At 37.0% G+C, this 24,826-nt stretch overlaps 2 protein-coding genes and 1 long non-coding RNA gene across 27 annotated transcripts; 1 reads left to right on the forward strand and 2 right to left on the reverse strand.

Moving 5' to 3' along the window:
- Positions 1–3,094: 3,094 nt before the first annotated feature.
- LOC133714083 (putative acyl-activating enzyme 19) lies at positions 3,095–13,800 on the reverse strand. Of its 7 annotated transcripts, XM_062140136.1 has the most exons (15): positions 12,989–13,800; positions 11,907–12,107; positions 10,359–11,078; positions 9,272–9,939; positions 8,805–8,880; positions 8,614–8,700; positions 8,174–8,217; positions 7,261–7,369; positions 6,897–6,956; positions 6,231–6,315; positions 6,028–6,092; positions 5,120–5,179; positions 4,103–4,147; positions 3,558–3,670; positions 3,095–3,484 (listed from the first exon to the last, which is right to left on the reverse strand). In XM_062140136.1, exons 1-15 carry the CDS (start codon positions 13,796–13,798, stop codon positions 3,238–3,240), a joined length of 3,390 nt encoding a protein of 1,129 aa, XP_061996120.1. In that variant the 5' UTR covers positions 13,799–13,800; the 3' UTR covers positions 3,095–3,237. The 7 variants fall into 7 exon arrangements, 5 of the variants coding, with proteins under 5 accessions (XP_061996120.1, XP_061996121.1, XP_061996122.1 ...); XM_062140137.1 differs by lacking the exon at positions 6,897–6,956; XM_062140138.1 differs by lacking the exon at positions 6,231–6,315 and having other exon boundaries at positions 3,346–3,484.
- A 208-nt stretch (positions 13,801–14,008) lies between these two features.
- On the forward strand, positions 14,009–17,629 carry LOC133714084 (phosphatidylinositol/phosphatidylcholine transfer protein SFH10-like). Of its 19 annotated transcripts, none has more exons than XM_062140144.1 (9): positions 14,053–14,075; positions 14,217–14,315; positions 14,478–14,533; positions 14,614–14,715; positions 14,798–14,841; positions 15,417–15,530; positions 15,629–15,707; positions 16,508–16,566; positions 17,073–17,629. In XM_062140144.1, the coding sequence occupies exons 2-7, from the start codon at positions 14,264–14,266 to the stop codon at positions 15,684–15,686; spliced, it is 426 nt and encodes a 141-aa protein (XP_061996128.1). In that variant the 5' UTR covers positions 14,053–14,075; positions 14,217–14,263; the 3' UTR covers positions 15,687–15,707; positions 16,508–16,566; positions 17,073–17,629. The 19 variants fall into 19 exon arrangements, with proteins under 19 accessions (XP_061996143.1, XP_061996136.1, XP_061996141.1 ...); XM_062140150.1 differs by lacking the exon at positions 14,053–14,075 and adding an exon at positions 16,248–16,396 and having other exon boundaries at positions 14,105–14,315; positions 16,495–16,575; XM_062140147.1 differs by lacking the exon at positions 14,053–14,075 and adding an exon at positions 16,248–16,396 and having other exon boundaries at positions 14,105–14,315; positions 16,495–16,566.
- A 2,963-nt stretch (positions 17,630–20,592) lies between these two features.
- On the reverse strand, positions 20,593–22,074 carry LOC133717882 (uncharacterized). The gene is made up of 3 exons (XR_009850002.1): positions 22,036–22,074; positions 20,990–21,098; positions 20,593–20,743 (listed from the first exon to the last, which is right to left on the reverse strand). It is a non-coding gene; the product is annotated as an uncharacterized LOC133717882 (long non-coding RNA).
- Between the last annotated feature and the right edge of the window lie 2,752 nt (positions 22,075–24,826).

A 24,826-nucleotide genomic window follows, 5' to 3' on the forward strand; every position in this document is an offset into this window, starting at 1 on the left:
AAACAATAGTATTATAAGGCAGAGCTTCAAACTCGAGCATTAGGGTTTAGTATAATTAATAGAAAATGTTAGTAAATGGGCCTTCGGGCTTTTTTTTTTTTTTTTTTTTTTCTTATTTCTTAGGCCCGGGCCCGAACCATTTTTATTGCTTTTGGGCCGGGCCTTGCAAAACTATGAAATTATTTTTTAAAGCCCGGACCGTTTGGACCGGTCCCGAGCTAGTTTCGGGCCAATTTTCGGGTTTTCGGGCTAAATGCCCAGCCCTAGTTCTCAACTTCTCACCCTGGCTTAGGAAGTAGGGAATCTCAATTTAGATAAAGTCATAAAACTGATGCCCAACTTGGTAGGTAAGCAAGTAACGAGTACAAAGATAGTGAGACATAATCACATAACTATCCTTTCAAAAGATAAAAAGGATTAGGGAGGATAGCACTAGGCCTGGGCACGGTCCCAGCCCGACATGGATTTTATAGGGACCGGGACCGGGACCGAAATTCTCGGGTCGGGCTCAAAATATGTTTTTTATTTTCAAGGACCGGCAAGGCCCGGACCGTTAATAAACGGGCCGGTCCTTCGGGCTTTCCGGGCTTTTCGGTAGCCAGAGAGAGAAAGCAAAGATGAGAAGCTCTGGCGGCAAATCGAAGAAGAGGCCGATGAAGGTGGTTCACATATCAAACCCGTTGAATGTTACAACGAGAGCCTCCGAATTTAGGACTTTGGTTCAGGAACTCACCGGCGAAGATGCCGACGACCTGTTAGATATGAACGACTTCAGCACACCAAATCACCAACTGTCAGCTGCTTTCGAAATCATCTACCAAAAACTATACAAAAAATTCAATCTTCCACTAATCCAACCCAGAAGCCATTGAATCTATGAGAAGTGGTTTCAAGTAATCATATAAATATATAATTAAGGCGGCCATGAGTTGCAGAAGAGGGAAAGGAAGAGGCTAAAGAAAGAGAAGAAGAAGAAAAAGAGAGAGAAGAAGAAGATGACGAAGAGAAGTTATTTCAATTAGCCATACAATTATGGGGAAGAATAAGCAGTATCAATTAGCCATAATTATATGGCGGCCATGAGTTGCAGAAGAGAGAAAAGAAGAAGAACGAGAGAGAAGACGAAGAAAGATAAATTATAAAAAAAGGGAGAAAGTAAGAAAGATGTGTTTTTTTTAGGTCTAGGACTCTAGGGTAATACTACCGAAAAATATATATAAAAAAATAATAGGAAAAATATTGTAGAAGTGTAGAAGTGTGGAAAGTCAAAGGGATATATTCAATTGGGCCCTTCTTCGGGCTCTTGGGGTTATGGATATTAGGGCCCGGGACCGGCCCATTAAAACTCAAACGGTCCGGGCTTTATTCTTTTGTCTATTTTTTCTCTCAAAGCCCGGCCCAGACCTGACGGTCCGGGTTTTCGGGCTTTCGGGCTAAAATGCCCAGGCCTAGATAGCACCATCTGCTCATCTTTATTTATTTATTTATTATTATTATTATTATTATTTTTTTTTTTTTTTCCATTTAGTGGAAGGTAAGACTTAACTTATCCACATGGTTGATGGGAAGGTATGGCATACTCTTTGGATTTCTCATACACGGTTGGCTAGACTTCTTTGTTTCAAGTTATGTTTGTATCTTCCTGAATGCTTTACATGTATCCCATATTATCTTTATTTTCTTTTGTTTTTAATTGGTAAGGAACAACACTCATATAGAAATGTTAGCCGTTTTCATTGACATCTCATTTTGGTCTGATTCTTAATCCATCTTGTATTCGCATAGTGATTTGATTTTAATCTGTGATAAAAGAAAGTTCAGTAAATGATTGAGTAATGAGATGTAGGGTGTGATACCGACTAGACTCAGAATAGCAAACCTAATGAATATTGTTTTTATCGGCAAAACCTTGCAACAACAATACCGAATGCTGGAGTTGGTATTTCAGTTTCTCTACCATAGTATAAGTACAGTTACATGTTAGGATATGTGGTTGTGTTAATGATCTTAACTCAGCATGCATTATGTATATCCAGGAGGGCTGCTCACACTTCCGTGTACGATAAGAACCCTGATGAACAAATTTCCCCCAGCTTTGTCCACTGTGATCCTTACTCAACCTGAGAAGTACTTGACTCCAAACCCTCGAAATGGGGTATTTCGACCTGAGACTGCGCATAATTCCACCCCAGCTGGAGAGTCTGGAGCTGTGAATGGTAACGAGACATTAGTGCTGGAGGAGAAGGCCTTGTACCGCCCTACCAACATTGAGGACTTGGAGAAGCCTCACTGACTTGAGCGATGAGCAGTCGAGCCACATTCAACCTTTCCGCTATAGTATATAATAGAAAGGTTGGATTTACGGATAGATGGATTATATATATATTGGCGTGGCTACTGCCGGCTGCCTATACATGGTTCGTAGTGTAAAAGTGTTTGCCCGCTCCGCCATACAAGAACTGGTTTGATCTTCATATTATTTAGTGTGTAGTAGGGCTGGAGTTGACTGCATTTTATACATGTATACCTAGAAATGCGCTGCCTTCTTCCCATGGTATGGTTCTATAAAATACTTGGATATGCTTGTCATCTCTCTCTCCCTCCCTCCATCTTAGTAATATGGGACTTAATTGATGCTTATGCCATGTTGAATTTGGCTTGATATAGCCTCATATGGAAACCATCTTCTAGGACTCTGCACACCCATGCTTCAACTATGAGTGATTTAAATCACAGGTCACAACCGTCAAATGCACACGTGCATTCATGCCTAAAATGCTTGCGGGTAATCAATCCTTCACTACTTTGGATTCTGATCTCAAATTGGTGCTATTATGAACACATGTGAGGCATTGTAGCCTTTTGGAAACACATACAAGAAAATATAATCAACTCCTTTGAATTTGGTTCAGATATTGCCAGAAATTGGACCTCCTTGGTTTAGTGAATTATTTGCTGCAGCTGCAGCTGCAGTGTAATCTTGCCCGAAAGCTTTTGTAGTTCTTGCCGTGTCAGATTAAATTGTAGGAGTCATAGTTTCGTATGATAACAAATTGCACCTATTCGTTTAAAAAAATAAAAATGAAGATTCCTATTGACCAAAAACAAGGTTTTGCATTTTTATAAATCAGCAAATGCAACCCAGTTGTCACCTTGGGTGCGAGAACGATTAAGGATGCTCATGCAACTGTTAAAACATTGATAACAAGAAGCAATATAATTTACAACAAAAATCATCTATACAGAACAACTCATTGTTCCTGTAGAGACCTGGGGCTTAACAGCAATGCAGTGCACATAATCATCCCTACAACCAACGAAAATTCTGCCACCAATCATTACAGGGGAAGAGAATACATCTCCTGGGAGTTCCAACCTTGCAAATTCCTCAACATTGAAATTCATTGGACTTGCACCTTCGGCGGCATCCAAATTAACCTGAATCAGAACCATGCTTCCGGAGCTGGAACATACACAAACCACCCTGGAAAAGTTTTGGATTAATATGTAAGTGATGATATAGAAATTCAGTTTTTGTTAGCTCTGTACTTCTTTACCTGCGGTCGGGAAAGTTAGACTGATCAGACACCAAGCTCAGGTGCTCATCGACATAGGCAGATGAAGTAATTGGATCCTTAACATTGTATTCCCAGAGTAAACCTCCCGATTCCTGGAGTGAACATAGCAGTGGTCAATGTGCTATGTAATACACTGAATATGAATAAACGAAACACCATCTTTTACAATATTTTAGGGAAAACACAATTGCAATTCAATGATCAAGCAATCAGTGTCATTTTGCAAAATGTCTGAATATAATAAAAAATTGAACCCAAGCCTAAACATTTATAGACATTAATGGTTGCTCAAGTTTTATTGGAAGAGAGATCACCATTAAGTCTTGCAAATCCAGAAAAGTGGATGCAACACCCATATGTCTATCAGATCCTATTAAAAGATAACAGAAATGAACACATTACCTTTTGATCCTATTGTTCTATTGGCAAACAAACAAAGAAAATAAACATGATTTGTCATGAAGAAAATTTATACAAATATAAACATTACAGATTACAAATCAAGAAGAGGTCCCGGAACTTACGAGTTCGAGTGAATAGATGTTTCCGTCTCTGGAACAGACAAGTAGCTGTGAATCATAAACAAAACAAGATAAGTTTATACAATGTGAAAGGGTTGCAGGACAGAATGTCCAAAATTAGGGGGTGACATGCTTACAGCTTCAGGACAAGTCCAACTTTATGATAATCAGGCAATTTGAACAAAACCTCAGCTTCTAAGGTTTTCTCATTTCAATTTATTTTCTCTTTTCTTTTTCATTAGAAACATTGGCAACAAATTATTAGTGTTGTAATTTGGTTTGAGCCATGCTCTCATACTAATTCCAGTCAAACTCACTCCTGGAATTACCAACTTCTTGACGTTTGAAAATCATGTGCCTCTGAAATACTGATATGTAAGAATAGCTTCCCACAAAAGTTATGGACCAGAAATTTTGAAAGTTAGCAGACTCAGGTAATGACAATTTTTTTTTTATGAATTAAGAATACTACCACTATATTCCAACTTGAAAGGTGAAAAAAATCATTAACCCCATACTATCAAGTATCGATATATAATTATAATATTATATATATAGTTGTTAAAAGTCTAGGCATCCAATGCAAAACCAATTGGCAATGGATGGCAAGCCCAAGGCCTTATAAGCTCTACACAAGGCTTAAATTCTTTTAAGCAGTCCATACAGACTGCTCATCATGCCGATCCCCCCCCCCCCCCCCCCCCCCCCGGGACGCCTACTGAATCAGAGACTCTCAGACACTGCCTCAAGTCAAATGTAAGGATAGCTTAAATGCGGAACATATGTAGCCAGTCAGCCTAACATATCGCGTGGGTTAATCTCCTCTTATACCATTGATAAGAAATATAGGCATCCAATAGAAAATCAAATGTTGTGGTGGATTGGCTAAGACATTATATGTTTTAAGCAAGGCTTTATATTCCAAAATGGGAAAAGCTCCACATTCTATCATATAAATATGTATGTATGCATGTATCTGTGAAAGGGAACATGCATGTAACCTAAGTCTAGTTAATATACCTGAAAGGGAAGAGCAGAAGATATGCAGGCTCCAGCAAATACAGGCCCAGCAGTTCTATACTGTTTCATCAGTTAGAAAAAGGATTCAGGAATTGTGAATGGAGCACAACTTTCATCTTAGAGGATTAAAGCACATATAGGAAATAACTACATCCTTATCATTGATCTTTTCTGTAAGAGAACTTCAACAGGGCGCATTGGATTGAGAATGTGCATAAACACACTTTTCAGAGAGCAGAAAACTCAATATTGTATAGAATTTGGAAACTCTTTCGTTGATTCCCACAACATAGGCGGATATATCATTGGCAGATTGAGTTTGACCGGAAGAAGATCAAGATCATTATTACATACAGCATATAAAGCTTTTGGATTTACTCAATCCTAAGGTGTTTGAAATATACACAATCGAAAAGTAGTCTTATCAGCGATCTGATTCTATTACTGTTGATTCATTTTGAAAATACATCTGAAACTTCAGCTATTTATACGAAGACGGGAACTTTGTAAGTGTGCTCCATATAGTTATAATCCATACTTGAAAAGTATGGGTTTGAAAATACAGGCAATAAATATTGCTCATAATAAGTTAATTTTATATCAAGGCCAAATAATTCTAAAGAAAACAGCTAAATAAGACAATAAATTGCTAAACCGATAACCTAGTTCTGCAGATTACTTGGAAGGTTATCAGTCCTGGTAGGAAAAAATAAAAAAAGGGAAGGAGGGGGGGGGTGGGGGTGGACTCTTCTGTTCCATTATTTGCATTTATCTTAACAAACTTATAGGAAACAGTATTTTCATTCTGAACTAAACTCCAGAATAAGGATGCATTTAGATGGCAAAAGCAAATATACATTTGAAACATAAGATAATAAATATTAAACAAAAGCAATATAAAAATGTACCCTCCAAATAATAGATCCACTTGTATTAAATGCAAGAACATGCCCATCCACCAAGCAACATATAACTGTATAAGAAAAACCAGAAGAATATTAAGAAAAATAATAACAATATGCAATCTTCATGCAAGTGTATTGTCATAATAAACCTTCACATATCACAAAGGATGAACACATAACCAAACAGTCAATTGAACCTTACATACTATTTCCATTCAGAGAATTGATGGCAAGAGACCCAAATACTGGCACTTCTAACTCATGCACCCACATAATAGAAAACGGGAATGTCTGCATTTGTAAAAACAAATTCCTTAAATCATCAAATAACTTGAACAAATTTAAAAATTACTTTTCTTTTCAGAAACAAAAGATGGGACATAATAAGTTCACGAACAAAGGCAGTGCATGAAATATACAAGCTAAAAGGTGTAAAAACCCCTTGAATGCAGAGGTGGGTAGGCAGGGGAATATGAGAATCAGTAATGGTTCAATTGAGTCAGAATGGGATGAAATTCAAGAAAAAATAAAAATAAATTGTGAGTTAATAGCATGGAATTAGCAACCAAGTATCTTACATGAGCAAAACATTAGACAAATTCTAGAGCTGGGTATGAAATTCGGTTAAGGTAGTGGCACCAATTACTATTGATGCAGGTAGTTTTACTTGTGACAGGACTATTGAATAAGATGTCACGGCTATTCAGAGCTAATAGTAACTGCATTTACTGGATTTATAGGTATGCAAATACAATTTCTTCCTTAAAGTTTCCCTGTGATTGAGCTTATTTTTAAATCCTCTTACAAAGACGAGCTTCACCTTTGAAAAATATATAAACATACTACATAATAGCACTTGCAGTTTGTTATACCGTTATTGAAATGGCTGTCATTTGGCCTCCAGTAGAAGCCACATAAAGTACATTATTCATCTGCAATTAGTAAAGATATAACATGTGAGTAATCTCTAAAGCATACTGAGAGAAACACTTATATACAGTGGAAAGGAGTAGACCAATAAAGCATCTCAATATAGTTTTTTTTAAAGAAGAAAGAAATTTATTGAAACAAAAACTTATATAGAGTGGAAAGGAGTAAGACCACAATGAGAGAAACACAGGCTTTTGATAAAACCAACGATGGACAAGGGGTCGACCACAACCAGACCCTAACTCAATAGACAGAAAACAGAATACATTCAACTTACTGTATCATAAAAATGTTTTGACAACTCACCTCATCTATTGCAGGAGACCCACAGATACTCCCACCACATGGAAGCCGATAAACACAGCAATGATTTTTATAATCTAGCGCATACAAGTTATGGTCATATGACCCACACCTGCAGAAAATTTGTCACAAATCAGTCTATTTGTTTCCTTTTCCAACAAAAGAGAAAATCACAGCATGTAAATGGAACAATTAAGAGAAATTGCTCATTATTGAAACATTTAAGAATACAAAGATTACACCAACAAGCTCTTCTTTTGGTTGCATCACAAACAGAGTTTCATCCACCGTCCTAATATACAAGTTCATTACCTAAGAATTACTAACTTCATTCTAGTACAAAACTCGTAAGGGTTTCTACTTATATGATTGATGTCATAAACTCTATTACTGAAATATAAAAACCAATCACAAAAGATGTATCGGTACCAACAGGCAAGCTGGCAATACCTAAAACTATTTCCCTTTATTTTTCCTTCTTGCTTTATCATAAGATTTTACTCTTTTAGACCTATTTTGATGCCAACTTCCCTTTACACCTGTGGCATGGTTTAGATGCTATAGAAAAGCTTTCTACTGGCAAATACAGGACCATAAATGCTGGGGATGAACAATTAAGTTGGGCATGTGAGCACTTTTTTTAATTAATTTGAAGAACATTAAAATCAAAGCAAAAAAACATTTATACTACTTGAGTCACATTCTTACTGTCAGATGACTAGTTCCTGATTTCCATTCTTTTATATCGCACTGGTTGTTTACAGATATAGTTACTTCTAGTCAAAATACATAGAATTTATGAAAGAAATACGAAGAAAAGCAGGGAATAAACTATCTTCTGAACAATTAGCACTACAAGTGAAACAATGCTTTTCTCATTTGAAGAAAAATGCAAGAGGCAGGTTCAAAACATTACCAAATCAATTGTCTTTGACTGTCTATAACCGGCTGTGACTTTACCTTCATGATATAAATGCATCAACCATAAGAGCATATAAAAATAATAATAATAAAAATAATAAATAATATAAGGCTTTCTCAAACAGTGTGTATGAGTGTGTGAGCACATATATATTCCTCTTGCCAAATCAATCTGGACAATTTATTAATTGAAAGCTGTAAGCATATCTAGTCCAGATCCACAGTTGGCAAAACATGAAAAATATCGGGCAACAGAATGATTCTACATATAATGTAAAGCACAATGCAAATGATCAAAATATAAATAAATAAAGTAGCATATAAGTGTGCAGTGGAAAAATAAATGAAATCAATGTTCATGCAAATGAAAAGCTAAAACAAAAAAGAAGATATATAATAACAAAAAATAAATAAAAAGCTTTAGAGCAAGCATACCTCACCAGACGTTTGGAAAGTCCAACTTATGTTACCATTCAAAGAATCCAGGAAATATATCTTCCCTTTGTAGCATCCAACTACAACCTGAAGCGGTAACCTAAATGAGAAAGATTGAAATGCCCTATGGTGCTAATTTGCAAATAACATATGAAGTTCAATGCACAGCAGACTGTTATGCCGAGGACAACCTGAGTAAAGTCACCAAGAATTGCTGCTGAACATTCTACACGTCCTTCAAGTTGTAACTCCCACTGGATGGAACCACTGGAGAAAATTATATAATAGTACACTACTAAATAAATAAATATCTCATGCGGAATGGTGAAGATTTGCAGAAACATTCTTGGTCAAAATGAAATTATATTTCTACATGAACACCTAAATTGCTAAAAGTGCTGGAAAGAATCAATATGGTAGTATATTAAGGGCCAAATGTCCAGTCTTGCATAAAGGGGACACAACTACTGTCACTCATAGGGAATATCAAGAATCCAGAATGTCAGAAGCTCCAACAGAGATGCACACCATAAGGATGAGAATGACCACTCAAAAATTCCATATCACATCTATCATGCGGTAGATAAAGCAATAAAATGTCTGTGGAAATTGCAAAGGATTGTAGCCCAAAATATGACTACTACAAGAGAGTTCTAACCTTCTGGCATTAACACACACAAACTTTTGTGAGTGTGATCCAATAAATAAGTAGATATCCTGGCCTTTACAAACAATAAGTGGTGATGCGTCAATGCAGGATCCCATGTCAACTTTCCACAATTCTTCCAAATGCACTTTTCGACTTTTTGGGACAACCGCAGAACTAGCCGCTTGATAAACATCATTCACCCTGGAACTGCCCCCATACACAACTTTGTTGCACCTGCTGAAAGAACATGTCATACATTTTTGCACAGAATTCCATGGATACCCATCTGCTGGACTAGTACTCCCTGAAGCAACATTTATACTTGAATCTGCATTCAAGCGTTTAGATATAACTGCTTCATTTTCATTCCTTCTAGGCAGAGTTTTCAACTGTTCAAGATTAACAGCACTAGGAGTGTCATAGAGGACATGAAACATGTTCTTTCCCCTTTCCTGATTCATCTCAGATTCAGAATCCACTTTAACTTTCATACTGAATGGTTCTTTTCTCTCTAGAAGAGCCATAGAAAGCTTAGATGGAGTTGGAAAACTATATATCAATCTCATATCAACTCCTATGTTGTTAGCAAGATGTGCAGCAGCAATAGAATTTCCACCAATCATAAAGAAATCATCATCATCGGAAACCTCTTCAGCCATTAAAACACGACTAAAGGCCTGACAGAAAATTGCAAAAGGAAATAATCTTAGTTGAGAAAACAAAATATTATCATTATCTAAAAAATAACAGCTTAATCGTCATGCTGTAATGATATACATAACACAGGAATTTTTAGAATTTTAAGAGAGAGAGAGAGAGAATTAGGAAATGTCCACTTTCCTATCACAACTCGATATGTTGTTGCTTTTAAATACTACTGGAAACGAGTATGATCCAGAAATTTGGAGCAAAATGCACAGGCCATAATGCCTACAACATCCACTATATGACATCAATAGGAATGAATATCCTAGTGGCATGCAATATCATTTGGACTACGTATAATGAATGGTAAAATAAACTAAAGTAAACCCAAGCAAACATATGTAATTTAACAAATAATTGGACCCAATAATAGAAGCACTAAAGGGAAAACCTTTTTAATTACTTGCAGTAGATTGCTTCTCCCAATATGACCAAGCTCATCTTGTATATGTTTTGCTAGAAATACTGAATCTGCTAACAAAGCATAGTCAACTTTTCCACTAGTAGATACAGGAAATGATTCCATTATAACAAAGTGGCCAGGAATCATTGCCAGTGGAAGTTTGTCAACCATCCAACTTTTGATGGAAGATCTGAATATTTCATCAGGTCTTCCCTCCTTTAACATTATAAATGCTACAAGTTGCATAAGTTCCCCTTGACCTTTATGAAAAACAACAGCAGCATCAGTTACATCTGGATGTCCCACCAATGTATGTTCAATTTCTTCTAAAGCAATACGCTGCCCATTGAGCTTAATAGTGCGGTCCTTCCTTCCCAAGAAAACCAAGTCACTGCTATGAAGTTGTTTGGCAAAATCACCAGTTTGAAAATATGATTGACTTTCGTGTCCATTTACAGAACCGGAACAAACAGAATCTGGAGGTAATTTTACGGTGTTCAAAGGAGTAAATGTAGAATCAGAATAGTATCCAGAAGCATTGCAGAGACCAGCAACAAAAATTTCTCCTTCATTGAGTACATCATCATCACTAACAAGCACAACATCACAACCAGCTATAGGTATACCAATTGGAACACTTGTTAGCGTCTCTGTCTCCAAAATCATTGGCAACCTCTTGCAGTCAAAATATGTACAATCACCTGACACCTTGAATACAACAATTTTCGTGTCAGCAACTGACATATTTACCATTAACATTGGAATGCCAGAGAAGTAGTTGAGATTTCATAAGTAAAACCACTCTTAACTGATATTGATTATGAAATGAATAATAGCATCTTTCTCAGTCATATGCTAACATAGGCTTTACATAATTTTTTTTTTTTTTTTTTGGTCTGAAGGCTTTACATAATTCAAAAATATATAGAATATATCAAAGCCTTTATAAAATTTCAATGCATTTTTATACAGATTAGAGCCAGAACATCCAGGGATATAAGAATTGATATTCACAAACAAAATGATCCTAAATTTTCGATGGTAATTAAGTCTGAACTATAAATAAAAGCACATAAATTCCAATACTAGTTCGTGGTCATAATTCTCTGCGTGTACCAACAAGATGTGAGTATCAGGCCAGGCCCACACTTTGCTTTGGAACCCCTCACAGTATCTACCTAGCTATTGCTAAAGTTTCTGGTCTCCTAAATATTGTAGGCTCTGGCAGGTGGCCCCAGTTTGGAGCCCAGTCCGCAAAGTGGGTTTGGGGAATCTCTGGCTATCAAAAGAAAAAAATATGTACATCTGTATGTTTTACGGGACAGAATCAAATACTCTTCCCACTCCAATAGCATATCAGGATTAGCATTATAATTCAACACAAGAAAAATGGAGCAGATAAATCAGTAAAAGGAGGAAAATGAGTTAAAAAGGAATGCAAGTCATCCAACCAGAATATGACTTGATCTACTCTGTTGGAGATCTAATCTAATCAAAAGAAAAGAGTTCAATCCAAGGGAAGTGCTAAATTTTTACCTCCGTACTCCCATACAGATTCAAAATAGAGGTCCTTGGTAATCTCTTTGACAGCATATCCCACAAGGATAAAGGCAAAATTTCACCGCTTAGCACTAACAAATTCAGTGAACTTAGAAGCCGATAGTCTCGACCTTGCAAAGCTGGAAGGATTACTCTCATCAGTGATGGAACAGCAGTAAGTCTATTGATAGAATAAGCCTACAAGAAAACTCCCAACTGAATAAATAAATAGCTAAAAAGAACGTAAGAAATGTGTCATGTACTATGATAACTTTTCAGCATAAGAAATTTGTTCATAGAGTCTAAGGTTTGCATAATCAGCTTTTGGCATAATAAAAAATGTGAGAGCTATTTCCTTAGACAACTAATGAAAATTTTAAAGGAAAACTCAGTTTTATGAGCATTAATGAAATGCTTATCATAAAGGTCTGAGTAAATCAGTTCCACATGCTCAATACGATGAAAGCTATTAAGGATTGTAGCATGGATATTACTAGAGTGAGACCTAGTACAGGAACTACAAGCAAAGTTCAAAATAATATATGTTTGGGTCAAACGAGATACTTTTGGTTCCGCAATTCAAAATTAGTACTTTGCACTAAATATAGCCTTCACTGCACATTTTTTTTATTGTTATCAGAGTATAGAATATTAAAACCAGAATATGAGCCAAAAGTCTGTTAGCAACTAGAAGCAACTATGGCTTGAATCTCACAGCGGAAAAGGATGCAAACCATAAATTTTCAAAGGGGCAGTTTCCTATTTCTGTTTTCTTCCCGAATACTTTTGTTTTCTTCCCAAATATTTTTGTTTTCCCTAATCAAACTAATAAAGCAATTTCAACCCATATGCGCCTACTATGAATCCAAAATATATATTTTCCCATAATCCCTCCCAAAACAATAAAATTTCACATGTCAATACCACAAGAAAAAATACCCCTAATTATATTAATGAGTCATTGCTAGCCAGTTACCTTTATGAAATGTAGTATTTTAACAAAGTTCCTTCCAATCCTAGTTCAAGAATATAATCCAATTTCGAGAAAGCTAAACAAACAATAAGCAAGGGTCATGTACCTGTAGAAAATCGAGAATGGAGAACACATTCTGTTTAAGCTGATTGAAAGGAGGTATGACCAAAGTAGAACCAGTAAGAATAGCACTAAGAAATTCTTGCAAGTGATCAACAAAGCTTATTGCTGTCTTGAACAACAAAACCTCCTCTCCATTCAATGGATGCAATTCTTGCATCCACCGAAACCGATTCCAAAGACCTTGTTCAGTTCCACAGACACCTTTCGGCTTCCCCGTCGAGCCCGAAGTGTACATTACATAACAGAACAGCCTCTCTTTCTCACTCTTACACTCTCCTCCATCACTCACTGTCACAGACTCTCCACCACCCATGGAAAACCACAGAAAGCTACGATTGGAATTCTTTTCCAGCCAATTGGAGTCCAATTCGTAACCAAACGGCGTCGTGCAGGTGATAATTAGGTCGACATTGGCCGAAGCAACGACGGAGAGCAGCCTCTGTTTTGGCCAGGACGGGTCCAGAGGCAGAAACGCCTCGCCGCACCTCAAAACCGAGAGCACGGAGACTATGTATTCCACCGACGGCGGCATATATATACCGAGAATTCTCGGTCGGAGCTCTGATGAAGCTGAATTAAGGTTATTGCGACGGAGCTGCGAAGTGAGGGAATCGACGGCGGAGATTAACTCTGCGTACGTGAAGGAGCGGTCGCCGTCGTAGAGGGGTTGGACGGTGACGGAGGTGCGGGTACGACGGCGGTCACCGGAGGCGTGTATGACTGCGATTTTGTTGAGGTTTTGGGACGCTGCTTTGGAGAAGTGGTGGAATATAGAACCTTCATGGCTTCTCATCTCTCACTGAGCTGCTCTCAGTTTTGGACTAGTGCTTCTCTTTTTATATTGGAGGAGTCTGGAATGAATGAATTGTAGACCAACAGATGCCGTCCGTTAGATTGACCGCGTCAACTCGCATATGATATGACAGGAAAGATGAAACTGTAATTGGAGTATAAGGGGTTTTAAGGGAGAAGGAGAAAGGCATGTGCATCGAGGAGGTCGGAATTTAACCATTTCTGAAAACAAAATTTGTGATCAAGTTTAGGAAAGCAGGAATGTTCTATAGATTTAGGTAGAATTTAACCATTTCTGTAAACTTTACTCTCGAAACTCAAACTCTGATGTTTGCATATATGAGATACCCGTCACTCATGCACCCACCCTTCATCTGTTTATTCGTACATGAGTAGAAGGATTCCTATGCTATGTGCAGATCCATGAGTACCATAGGAGACATCCAGCTGCACGCACTAGTTGTTGATGCCAATGAGGAACATGAAGCACTGCTCAAACAGGAGCCTCAAGTGGAGAGGTCAGTCTTTATATCTTTTTACACATCTGTAAACAATGCTTGAGGTTGCAATCACAAGGGAATTTACTATTGCTTCAGTCTTTTCTCTTTCAACATGAGATTGGAAAATCGATTACCAGTGAAATTGCTAAATTTTCATATGAATGATTGATTCGCCTTCAGTGAGATTGGAACTTATCACTTGCCTTCAGACGATTGATAGCAACAACTATCCTGAGGTACTATCTATACAAACATCTTTTGGTCTATATTATTTTTGTGGACAACACAACTGTGAGTTTTCTTGTTTTCATTGCAGACTTTGAATTGTATGTTTATCATCAATGCTGGTTCTGGTTTTAGAATGTTGTGGAGCACTGTGAAGTCCTTCCTTGATCCCAAGACAACTGAAAAGATTAATGTCAGTATACCTTTTGAGCTAAAAGTTATAGTTCTTGTCAGGACGTACCATATTATTAACTAGTGGAAGTTTATTCCTCCAGGTCCTTGGTGACAAGAGCAAGTTACTTCAAATAATTGATGCTAGGTAAGCCTCTAAATGAGCAGAAGCTTATTTTACACTCATGAAATAGCTCACTCTCTTTCACAAGTAAGACAAATAACTCTTTCAGCAAAGTATTTTAAAACTATGAAAAGAAATGCTTGATGAGTTGACAGCAACAGTTGAATTGGGGAATGGCTTTATTGGAGGTATAGGCGCGGTGTTATAACGGTGTGAGCGAGTGTGAGAGTTGAACTTATTTGAGGCATAGCAGGGTGCTAAAAATGTGTGATTTTTGGTTAACATCGTGACAGTGGAGCCAAGTCTAGTATTCACGACAGAAGGGATTGCTTAGAAAAAGATCAAATTGTTGTTATATATCCCAAGCTTTTCTTTTAGGTCCAGTGAAACATGATTTGGGAGGTTTATGTTGTGTTTGTGGATAGTTTGATGGGGATTCAAGTGAGAGATAGGATTGTATAAAGTGGCCATATTACAGTTGCTTCAAACTATTGATAGATATTGTAAAGCCCACACATGTATGACAAAGTTGTTCTATTTCTGTCTCATAATTCTATTGAGTTTGCAGATCGCTATAACACCGCCCTAGTTTGCCACAGATGGCTTTTCTTGGCATGTCACCCTCGCTTGTGGCTGCAAGTTGAACGATCCATTAAAGATCCATTGGAGCCTGGCGTCTTCCCCAGTATTGAGACAGCGGTTGCTGCCGCAAGGTTTGTAAAGTTGTATCTGTCTGTATTCCTCTTTAGCTCATTCGGTGGAGTATTAGAACTAATCATTCTTGTTTTTCGTGACATGTTTTTTGTTACAGGCTTGGCGACACCATTCTAATTTCAGCAGGGGGAAAGCATCTTGCTTCTGATACTTAAATAGAAAAGCCACTTTGCCTGGTATGTCTCAAAGTAATTAAGACAGTTTTTGCTTGCATGTATACACCTCTAAATATGGGAGATTACCTTGGTATGCTAAAGAATCAGCAAAATTTAAATCTTGTCAGTGAGGGACTTGTTAAGTCAATTTTAGTATTCCAGAAAGGCATTAAGACGGTCCAACTCTCTTGTTTAATTGGTTCCTCCCCTATTCATTGGTCAAAGCCTTCATAAGAGGAAATTTTATAAACATGTTGAAAATCAAGTATTGTTGTGCTTGAGAGATTATTAATGTTTTAACCCAAAATAGTTGAACAAGGTTAAAGTGACACTGTCCCCCCCCCCCCCCCCCCCCCCCCCCCTACAAGAATGTGTTTGTCTGTTTGTTTTAGTGTTTATATAATCCTTTCTACTTGAAAAGTAAGCAGTTGTCTCACCTGTACTGTACCTTTCTCAGCGAGTATACTTTGTGTCCTACTTTCTGCTAGCTATGTTCCTTTATGCGTCGTACTACTAGTAGATCATGTGTTCTTTTGTGAAGTTATCGCACTTGTGTTGTAGGTTTAGTGAAGTTATAGCAGACTAGCGTGATACAAGTTAAGTTGTGAACTAAGCAATTCACTTAACCAGACTTGTTGAGAACTATGGTTTGGTTTCAATATGCCGTAGGAAATTGATCATATATCTCTGCATCCCTAATGTATCCTAAAGTGAGTCTGCCTTTGCAAAAAAGTGATGCCACTTTACTTTATCTCATAAATTAACAATTAAGCGGTAGGTCATTTTGTTCTCCATTTTCTATCTCAAGTTACTTTGTTCAGATTGGTGGAAGTGAGCTGCCGGATGAGACAACCCTCATTTGTTCTCGAGGTGCAGACAGGTTTGCTAAGTATTAACTTATGCTCTACTTTATCACTCATGTGGTGTGATTGGTTTGGCATTTCTCTCTCAAATGTCTAATCACCAGGATCAACTTCCATGCTGTTATGTTTTTGCGGCAAATAAATAGCAACTGGTTCCGTATCCTGCACTTTCTCCAATATACAAATTTCTTTGAAAAGCTGAATATATAAGATCAAGAACCATGAGATTATGGTTATTCTGCTTTTTATATTCTTTTCCTTGAGATTCCAGGAAAAAAAAAACGTTCCAAGGGATGTATTTTGGGGTCAGCTCATAAACATGTCCTCTTGGATGCTATTTATATGGATACCATGTGTATGCCACTTTCTCTCACTATCGAGGACTTCTTTCTTCTTCTTTTGGTAAAGCAAATGTGAACCATTGGCTGTTAAATTTGTTGCCAGTAGCAGTCTGGAAGTGATCCTGGAAATCACCACTCTTTCTTATTATTTCTCTTATAAAAAATTCATTTTGTTTGAGCAGTGCATTGGAGTTCCTGTCCACCTGCAAATTGGCAAACTTAACTGTAAAGGCAGAGCCGGGTTGTTGCTTGCTTCATAGAAGTGGAAGACTCACAATAGATGGGTGCGTGCTTCAGTGCCAGACAAATCCCCTAGACTTCCTTTCAGTCCCCATTGTGAGTACGGCAAGTGCGCAAACTCTGTTGTCTTCAACGGTGAAGTGTTATAAGGATGGTGTTTCTGTTTCTCGGACTCAAATTGGAGGTGCCAACTGCCAAGGCTGTTTCAACTAGTGGAGGCCTCTGACATTGCAGTGAGACCGAGTCATTCATGCTCGGACGTCGACTCTTGTTTTCTGGTTTGATATGGAGCAACAATGATGTCTTGCATTCCTAGTTGGCATTTGTACAATAGTAATTGTTTTTTTCTTTTTGGTAAACTATGTACAATAGTAATTTGGAGTTGTTGCATTTATTTCATGGGTAATAATTTCGAGGATGTCTTTCTTACTGTTGTAAAGGTCATTGCTAAAATGGGATAATAAATGAAAATGAATTGTGGGTGAAATATTCTTGCAAGGATTTCCCCTTGTACTGATTTATTGATGTGGTTTTGTTTTGCTTCTAAAACCGGAGCCTAAGAACAATGCAGATGTTTAGTCTTTCTCCTGCGAAAGAGTGTAAGGCAGTACTTCATGGCTGTAATTTTAGAAACAAAATTACCGAAAGGCAGTGACGTTATTTGCAACTGATTTTAGTTACATCCTTCTCCCATGTCAATGCAACACTGGCAAACACTCCTTGAAATTTATACAGAATATACGCATTGTTGTTTTAACAAATTACATAAAAGATTATACGAGTTTTCAGAATATGACTTACATCAATGCTCGCAAAAAGTGACGTATGCCGCAGATAGTTGGAAAAGGGGACGTATATATTGAAAAGAATTAGGAAGTGACGGAGTTTCCAGAATATGACTTACATCAATGCTCGCAAAAAGTGACGTATGCCGCAAATAGTTGGAAAAGGGGACGTATAAATTGAAAAGAATTAGGAAGTGACGGAAACACCGAAATTGCAGTAAATAAGTGACTTTATTTCCATTATCATATCCAAGACTAACAAGGATCAAAGTCCGATTACTCCTTTGTGATCCTAACTTCAGCATGCTGGAAATAGGGACTTACGCAAACATAACATGGCAAGTTACTCCAACTTCCTAGTCTGTCTTTGCATTATAATGAGGCTTCACAAAAGGATTAAATTCCCATGGTGCAAAGAAAACAAAACACAAATCCTCAGATAGTTGGAAACCTGAAAATGTGGAAAGCAAAAAGCCAAATACCCAACGGTATTTCTACTAAAATTCCATGCATCCATTAACTGAAAGAAGAGATACCAGCAACAATCTGCAATAAGATCAGCAACATGAAATACAACATTTTAGTATCTGACATCCCGCTATGGAATTGGAATACAATCCCTTTCCGCATTGTCCTCACAATATCACAAAAAACACATTCTATTCACTCTGTTTCGAAAAATATAACTATACTTCCTAACTGGCCACATACACAAAATTGGTGCTTTTTGCTTCTATCAGTACCATCCAAGGTTCACAGCTCATAATACGCTCTGCATGACACTCTACCAGCAGTAACAATCTTCATGGTTCCATAAGACTAACAATTGATTTCATCATCTCTCCACCCAACCATTACCATCATAGCTTTCTGTACTCCCTAACAGTTAAGTGTAGAAAAATTGTCAGTTCCATTTTTCTAATGAAGTTTGCAATACTTGCATGAACAACGATAAATGTAACCAGTACATGAGTAAATATTTTCCAAACCATAACAACTGAATATCTGATCAAAATTACAACATTGAAGTCACCTAGCTAATTGTAATGCATAAACATCAGGAGGCACCATATTTAGATATTGTTTTCTTTTAGATCAAGTTCTTTGTAACATATTTGTTGCAATTTTCTGAAAGACGATAAAAGTACAATATACAAGGCTCTTGCTGTAACAAATTTTAATATTTTGTTTAAACCTACTTTTTCCAATATGGATAAAAAAAACATTCATACATGGGCTATATATACCATACATTGTAACCCTAAACTGAAATTAGCTTGTATTGGTACCAAGAATGTTTGCGACAAGAATACAGATCCTAAATTAAAAAGGAAATTAACTTTGCTCTAGTAATTATTTTTCCCAAACAGACTTATGGTTAATTATTGACACTTATACGCCCTGAGTTGTCACACAACAACCCCAGAGCCCAGCTGGGAGAATAATTACTGAGCTATATACTTACCCAATATATGATATAAAAGCATGAGCTAAACTCAACTCCTGTAGCAGGTCTTCGTTGGATTACCAAATCATCAGCAGAGTAATAATCTGCGATGAGCTGGGACATGAATGATGGATTATAGCCTCCACCGGAAACAAAAAGAGATTGTCAGTGGTACGTACATTTATCTAGGAAATCAGGATATATGAAACTGAAAAAGTTCAAAATACTGATCTGAAATTGATGGTTTTAGAGTTGAGGCTAAATATAAGCTATGATGGCAGAATCTAATCATAATGTTATATGTCCATTTTCATTCCTTTCCTTTGACTGAATAGAAATGCAATAGGTGAAACCTATCTTCAATGAATCTAAATCCATACAGTACTTACTTATCAGTGATAAATAGACTAACAAGCTTTGGTGGCACAAAATCAAATGTAGGTTTGACTAACATGCAAAAGTAGTGAACCAGTGCCAATTCAAAAATCCATGCAATCTGAGAATTCTCCAAAATCCAGCAGCTCAGAAGGAGATCTTAACTCATTCAGCAATACTACAGGGTTGTGTTGATACAGAAGGCACAACAGTAAGGCAAACAGACAATTTGGATAGAGAAAGTGTTAAGAGTGAAATCCAGGACAATAAGCTACAAACAGATAGTATTACCCTCAGTTCAATCCGGCTAAGACCAACTCTCTTTGAGAATCCCATGAGACCAGATCCCCATTCTACCATTCTTTGTAATTAGTCTAATCATGCAAAAACAAAGCTAATAACACACTAGCAACTAACATAAACTTGAATGAAACCTAAGAGGTAATGCTATCTATTTACCATCTGACTTAATTATCAAACAGCTAAAGGAGACTCAATTCTTAGATGGGATGGATATTTCATCCCCAAATATTTGACTTAAATGATTCCTTCTACTCAACTCTTTCAAAGCTGCTCTTTACTTGCTACCCCATAGGTGGATTGTTATTAGACCAAGTTGTTTTAAACCCCAAAAATGAAAACAAAACGAAGGATTTTTCAAATGATAAAAATACAAGTAGTTTTGTGTTATGTAACCTTGTAACTGCCAGCAAGTACAACAAAAGGGACAGCATGCCTTTGGGCTGCAAGGTGCAACCATATTCAACCCAACAGGTGCTATAACACCACCATTGGCCATGACAGCATGAGCACCAACTATAACCTTAAAAATACAAAATTCAACATCAAGCTGGAAACATAGGATGTAGATTCCCAAATGGAAAATATAAGACTGCCTCCTACCATGATCACTTGAGATATCATAGCAAAAATTGCAGAATCAGTAATCAGCGCTGTTTGTAAACCTCTTCCAGCCAATTCTTTTGCAAGAAGATGCCCCTGATACCTAATAGAAACCACTTAATAACAAATTAGAATGGTCTAGGCAGACAATTCGCCGAAGGCAGGTAAGCTGTTGGTAGTCTGCTATTTCTATATCTTAAGCACATCTTTTTGGGTTTAGGGTTTAAGATATGGAAACAAGTAAAGATGTGCTTAAGATATGGAAAATAGCAGACTACCAAGGAAACACCCAAACTATATGAATTAGAAATCTAAAATTTTGGAAGAATAGGTAGGACTTTGCACTAACCTTGGAGCTCCCTCTGCAGCAAATACCCGAAATGATCTTTTTTTTCTCCTTTGCAGCAAAAAGGAATTCCTGTACTGTTTTTGAACTGCCTAGAGTTAATATAACCTCACTGCAGAAACACTACAATTAGCATACTAAAAACAGCAGATGAAAAAGTTATACTAAAATAAGAAAATTGAAGATCATACAGACTAGCCAGTAGTCACTCTACATAAATCTAGGTATTATGATCCTGTCTTATAAGTTCTTTTTAGTACGTACAAACAGCAGGTACCAGAACATATAAGGTATTTTATTCTCTTTCATGAAGTAGATCACTCTCTTTCACGAGTAAGACATTATTCAATGAACACGCACGGAGAGATGCAAAAACAAAGTTTTCAACTTAGTCATCGAATCAAGAACAAATAACGCTACAAAGAATGATATAGATCTTTGGAAAATACCACTCTGGCACAATAGCAAGTTTTAAAAAGAGAAGAAACAACAAAACTGAAGTAGTGTTATACTGTCTTGAACCAAATCCTGCCCACCATAGACAAGCACCCAGACCAACAATTTTTCAGCTGTTGTGTTTCATTTACAGGAGGCATTTGCATATTGGCAATTCAAGCATTGGCATAAAACACAATCAATTCTTACGAATGTGCTGTCTCATCTACCAAAAATAATAAAGCATCTTCTCCAAAATCAAAGAAATAATGCTTAGAATGCTAAGTAGTTGTTTATAGGATCCAGCCAAATAGTTCAAGCATAAAGCATGATCAAAGTAATATGAAACAAAGCCAAAACCTCAAGATTTGGGACCAAAATATCAAAATCATGATAGTTCTCCATTGACGTCACGACAGTCCTAAAACTAATAACAGATGCCACCTTTTCTGATACATCACAATTATGTACTGTAAGATTAACAATTAAACAAACAGTAGCTGCAGTAAATGCTTGCTTCGCCTAAAGAAAACTATACTTACCTTGCTTTAGCAGAACCAAGGCTAATGCTTGAATCGACCTGCGAACAAAATCCCTTTTCCAGTTGTTCTTACCGAGCGGAGAGCACTGAATCATTGCATTGCAAGGAGAGGTCACTCGCTTGATTCGCAAATTGGTCCGACTCGTAATTCACTTCGCAACTCCCCTAGCTCCCGTCTGAAGCCCAGGGGGAGGAGCTAGCTGCCAAACGCCCAAACCAAATGAGTTTTCGTGGTTTTGATGCCAACCCAGCTGTAAACCTCATCCCAGATATGCCAAAATACCAGAAACTCCTCATCCTTTTACCATGACGGCACAAAAATTACGGTTAACGTCCCATTGCCAGTCAACAAAAAGTAACCAATTTGTGAGGATGATAACTGGCCACGTCAGTGGGGCCCCTTTGGTGCAAAAAAGTTTTAGTTCATTGCAGTCTACTCCAGTTTTGCGGTGAAATTCTTTATTACTTTTCATGAAATTTCCTTTTTTTCTCATACCTCACCGCTTGAGTTGACTCCAAGAAAATAAAATTTCAGAACATTTGACTCATGAAGAGAGTCAGGAAACGTGTCTTATCGATAAATGTGATTTTGGTCATATTCAAGCTCAAGTGTCACATAGTTTTAGTTGAACAAGCGTAGAGGCTTCTCAAATCCAATCCCAACTAAGTAGTTACCAATGTAACATGTTTAACTCGTTTCATAAACAAATTTAATTTTTGCCAACACATATCCTCTAAATTTTCTGTGGCAATTTTCTTGTGTTTGCATGCAGAGGTCAGATGGACTCACTTCGGAGTATGATTGTTCATATTCTATCAACTTGAAGTACAAGCTGATACCTATTGTTATGACTAGTTTGGAACTGCTGTGACTTAAAAAAAAAATAAATAAATAAAAAAATAAACAATTGATATGGATGAACAAGTAGATATAACAATTGATGGAAATATTCATCAACACATCAATAATTCTGCATGATATGGATGAACGCATCAACAATGTTACATGACATAGAAAGATATGTTGGAGAGATCTAAGCAGTACTGTTCTTTCGCATAGATCTATTCCTCTTCCAGTGTTTCATCTTCTTTGTAATTTCATCATTCCTTTTCCATTTCAGTTCACCCCACTCAAATGTCAGACCACATAAGTCGATGGAAACAAGTGGAGGAGTTCTATGATGCGCAAAAGTCTGCAGAGCTTTGTTAGGAAATTCGGGTCACCTTCCGAATTCCCTAGCCTAAGACCGAAACCGAATGAAGACAGTAATCACAAACGATGCAAGCAAACACAAGATTATTGTCGAGGTTAGGTCAAACAGTTGACCTACATCCCCAGATGATGATGATGGTGGATCCACTAAACGAGAAAAAAATTACAAACTTTTAAAGAACGTTTTGGTTTTTACACTCAAATAAACTCTCTCCTCACAACCCAAATTCTCAATAGAGAATTGCCAAATACACCCAATCTCTCAAAGTTTGCAACTCTCAAAATCTCTCAAATTATCATAATTTTCAATTGATCCACACCTAAAGCTATGCCTCTAAGGTCCTATTTATAAGCTCACAATTACTGCTGAAATGCTTATCCCAAAATTAATTATTTCCCCTAAATTACCACTTAACATTAATAGAACACATCTTAATCCATTCGGAGAAACGGCCACATCCATTTCCAAACAACAAGGTTCCAAGGACTGTCCAACAGCTTCACAGGTATTTTGTTTGAATTAGATGTTATCTTTCTTAATTCTGGAGATATCACCTAAAGCTATGCCTCTAAGGTCCTATTTATAAGCTCACAATTACTGCTGAAATGCTTATCCCAAAATTAATTATTTTCCCTAAATGTTAACATTAATAGAACACATCTTAATCCATCCGGAAAAACGGCCACATCCATTTCCAAACAACAAGGTTCCAAGGACTGTCCAACAGCTTCACATGTATTTTGTTTGGATTAGATGTTATCTTTCTTAATTCAGGAGATATTTGTTTGAATTAGATTTTAATTTTCTTATTTCATAGCAGATATTATTTGAATTAGACTTTGATGTAGAACATAGTAACAGAAATACAAATTGAGAAAATTAATCCCTAAGTTCGTCTTTGCAGGGACCTTATTTCTACAGTCATGAGCTTGAACAAATCAGGCGATATGTATGGCATATTGGACATAGACAATGTACTTGTCAATGTTGCCAATAATTTCTCCCTCTTGATGATTGCATACAAGAATGCGACAAACTATCCCGGAGAACTCTTGATGTACCCAGAGGCTCTCAACAGATTAGCTTAGCAGTTGCATCCACAAGGGAATCCCTACCTACAAGAGTTTTGTAACTTCCAAGACCTTCTCAGCAAAGTGGAAGACCTGTAAGGATAGACTTGATTAGTTTTCTATAATACATTACAAGTTAGGTGCATATTAGAAGTTTGATATTGTTTGATTAGTTTTCTACAATAAAGGACATCACAAGCTAGCTGCATATTAGAGATTTAAAAAAACAATTTCGGCTGATACAAAAAAACACTTACTAAGTTGTGAAAACACGCAAAAGTTCACAAAACTCAAGGCCTCGGCAATTGAGAAAGAAAATGCAGGATCAAAAGTTTACAAATTCCCTAAATTTTTCATATTTATTTTCAACTACTGCTGAAATGCTTATCCCAAAATTAATTCTTTCCCCCAAATTACCAGTTAACATTAAGAGAACACATCTTAATCCATCCGGAAAAATGGCCGCATCCTTTTCCAAACCACAAGGTTCCAAGGAGAAACAAAAAAACACTTGCTGAGTATATAGAACTGTAGGAGAAACAAAAATCAATTACTAAGTTGTGAAAACACGCAAAGAACT

The sequence above is a fragment of the Rosa rugosa genome, chromosome 6 (genome assembly GCF_958449725.1).
Source record: "Rosa rugosa chromosome 6, drRosRugo1.1, whole genome shotgun sequence".
NCBI classification, from domain to species: domain Eukaryota; kingdom Viridiplantae; phylum Streptophyta; class Magnoliopsida; order Rosales; family Rosaceae; genus Rosa; species Rosa rugosa.

What these genes read in the sequence shown, in the direction of transcription:
- LOC133714083 (XM_062140136.1), bottom strand. Translation starts at nt 13,798, where the DNA reads ATGAGAAGCCATGAAGGTTCTATATTCCACCACTTCTCCAAAGCAGCG. An exon ending in CCATTCTCGATTTTCTACAG is followed by an intron (nt 12,108 to 12,988) that starts GTACATGACCCT and finishes GTTTTCTTGTAG; the next exon opens with GCTTATTCTATCAATAGACT. An exon ending in ATCTGTATGGGAGTACGGAG is followed by an intron (nt 11,079 to 11,906) that starts GTAAAAATTTAG and finishes GTTGTATTCAAG; the next exon opens with GTGTCAGGTGATTGTACATA.
- LOC133714084 (XM_062140144.1), top strand. Translation starts at nt 14,264, where the DNA reads ATGCCAATGAGGAACATGAAGCACTGCTCAAACAGGAGCCTCAAGTGG. An exon ending in CTTCAAATAATTGATGCTAG is followed by an intron (nt 14,842 to 15,416) that starts GTAAGCCTCTAA and finishes AGTTTGCCACAG; the next exon opens with ATGGCTTTTCTTGGCATGTC. An exon ending in ACAGCGGTTGCTGCCGCAAG is followed by an intron (nt 15,531 to 15,628) that starts GTTTGTAAAGTT and finishes TTTTTGTTACAG; the next exon opens with GCTTGGCGACACCATTCTAA.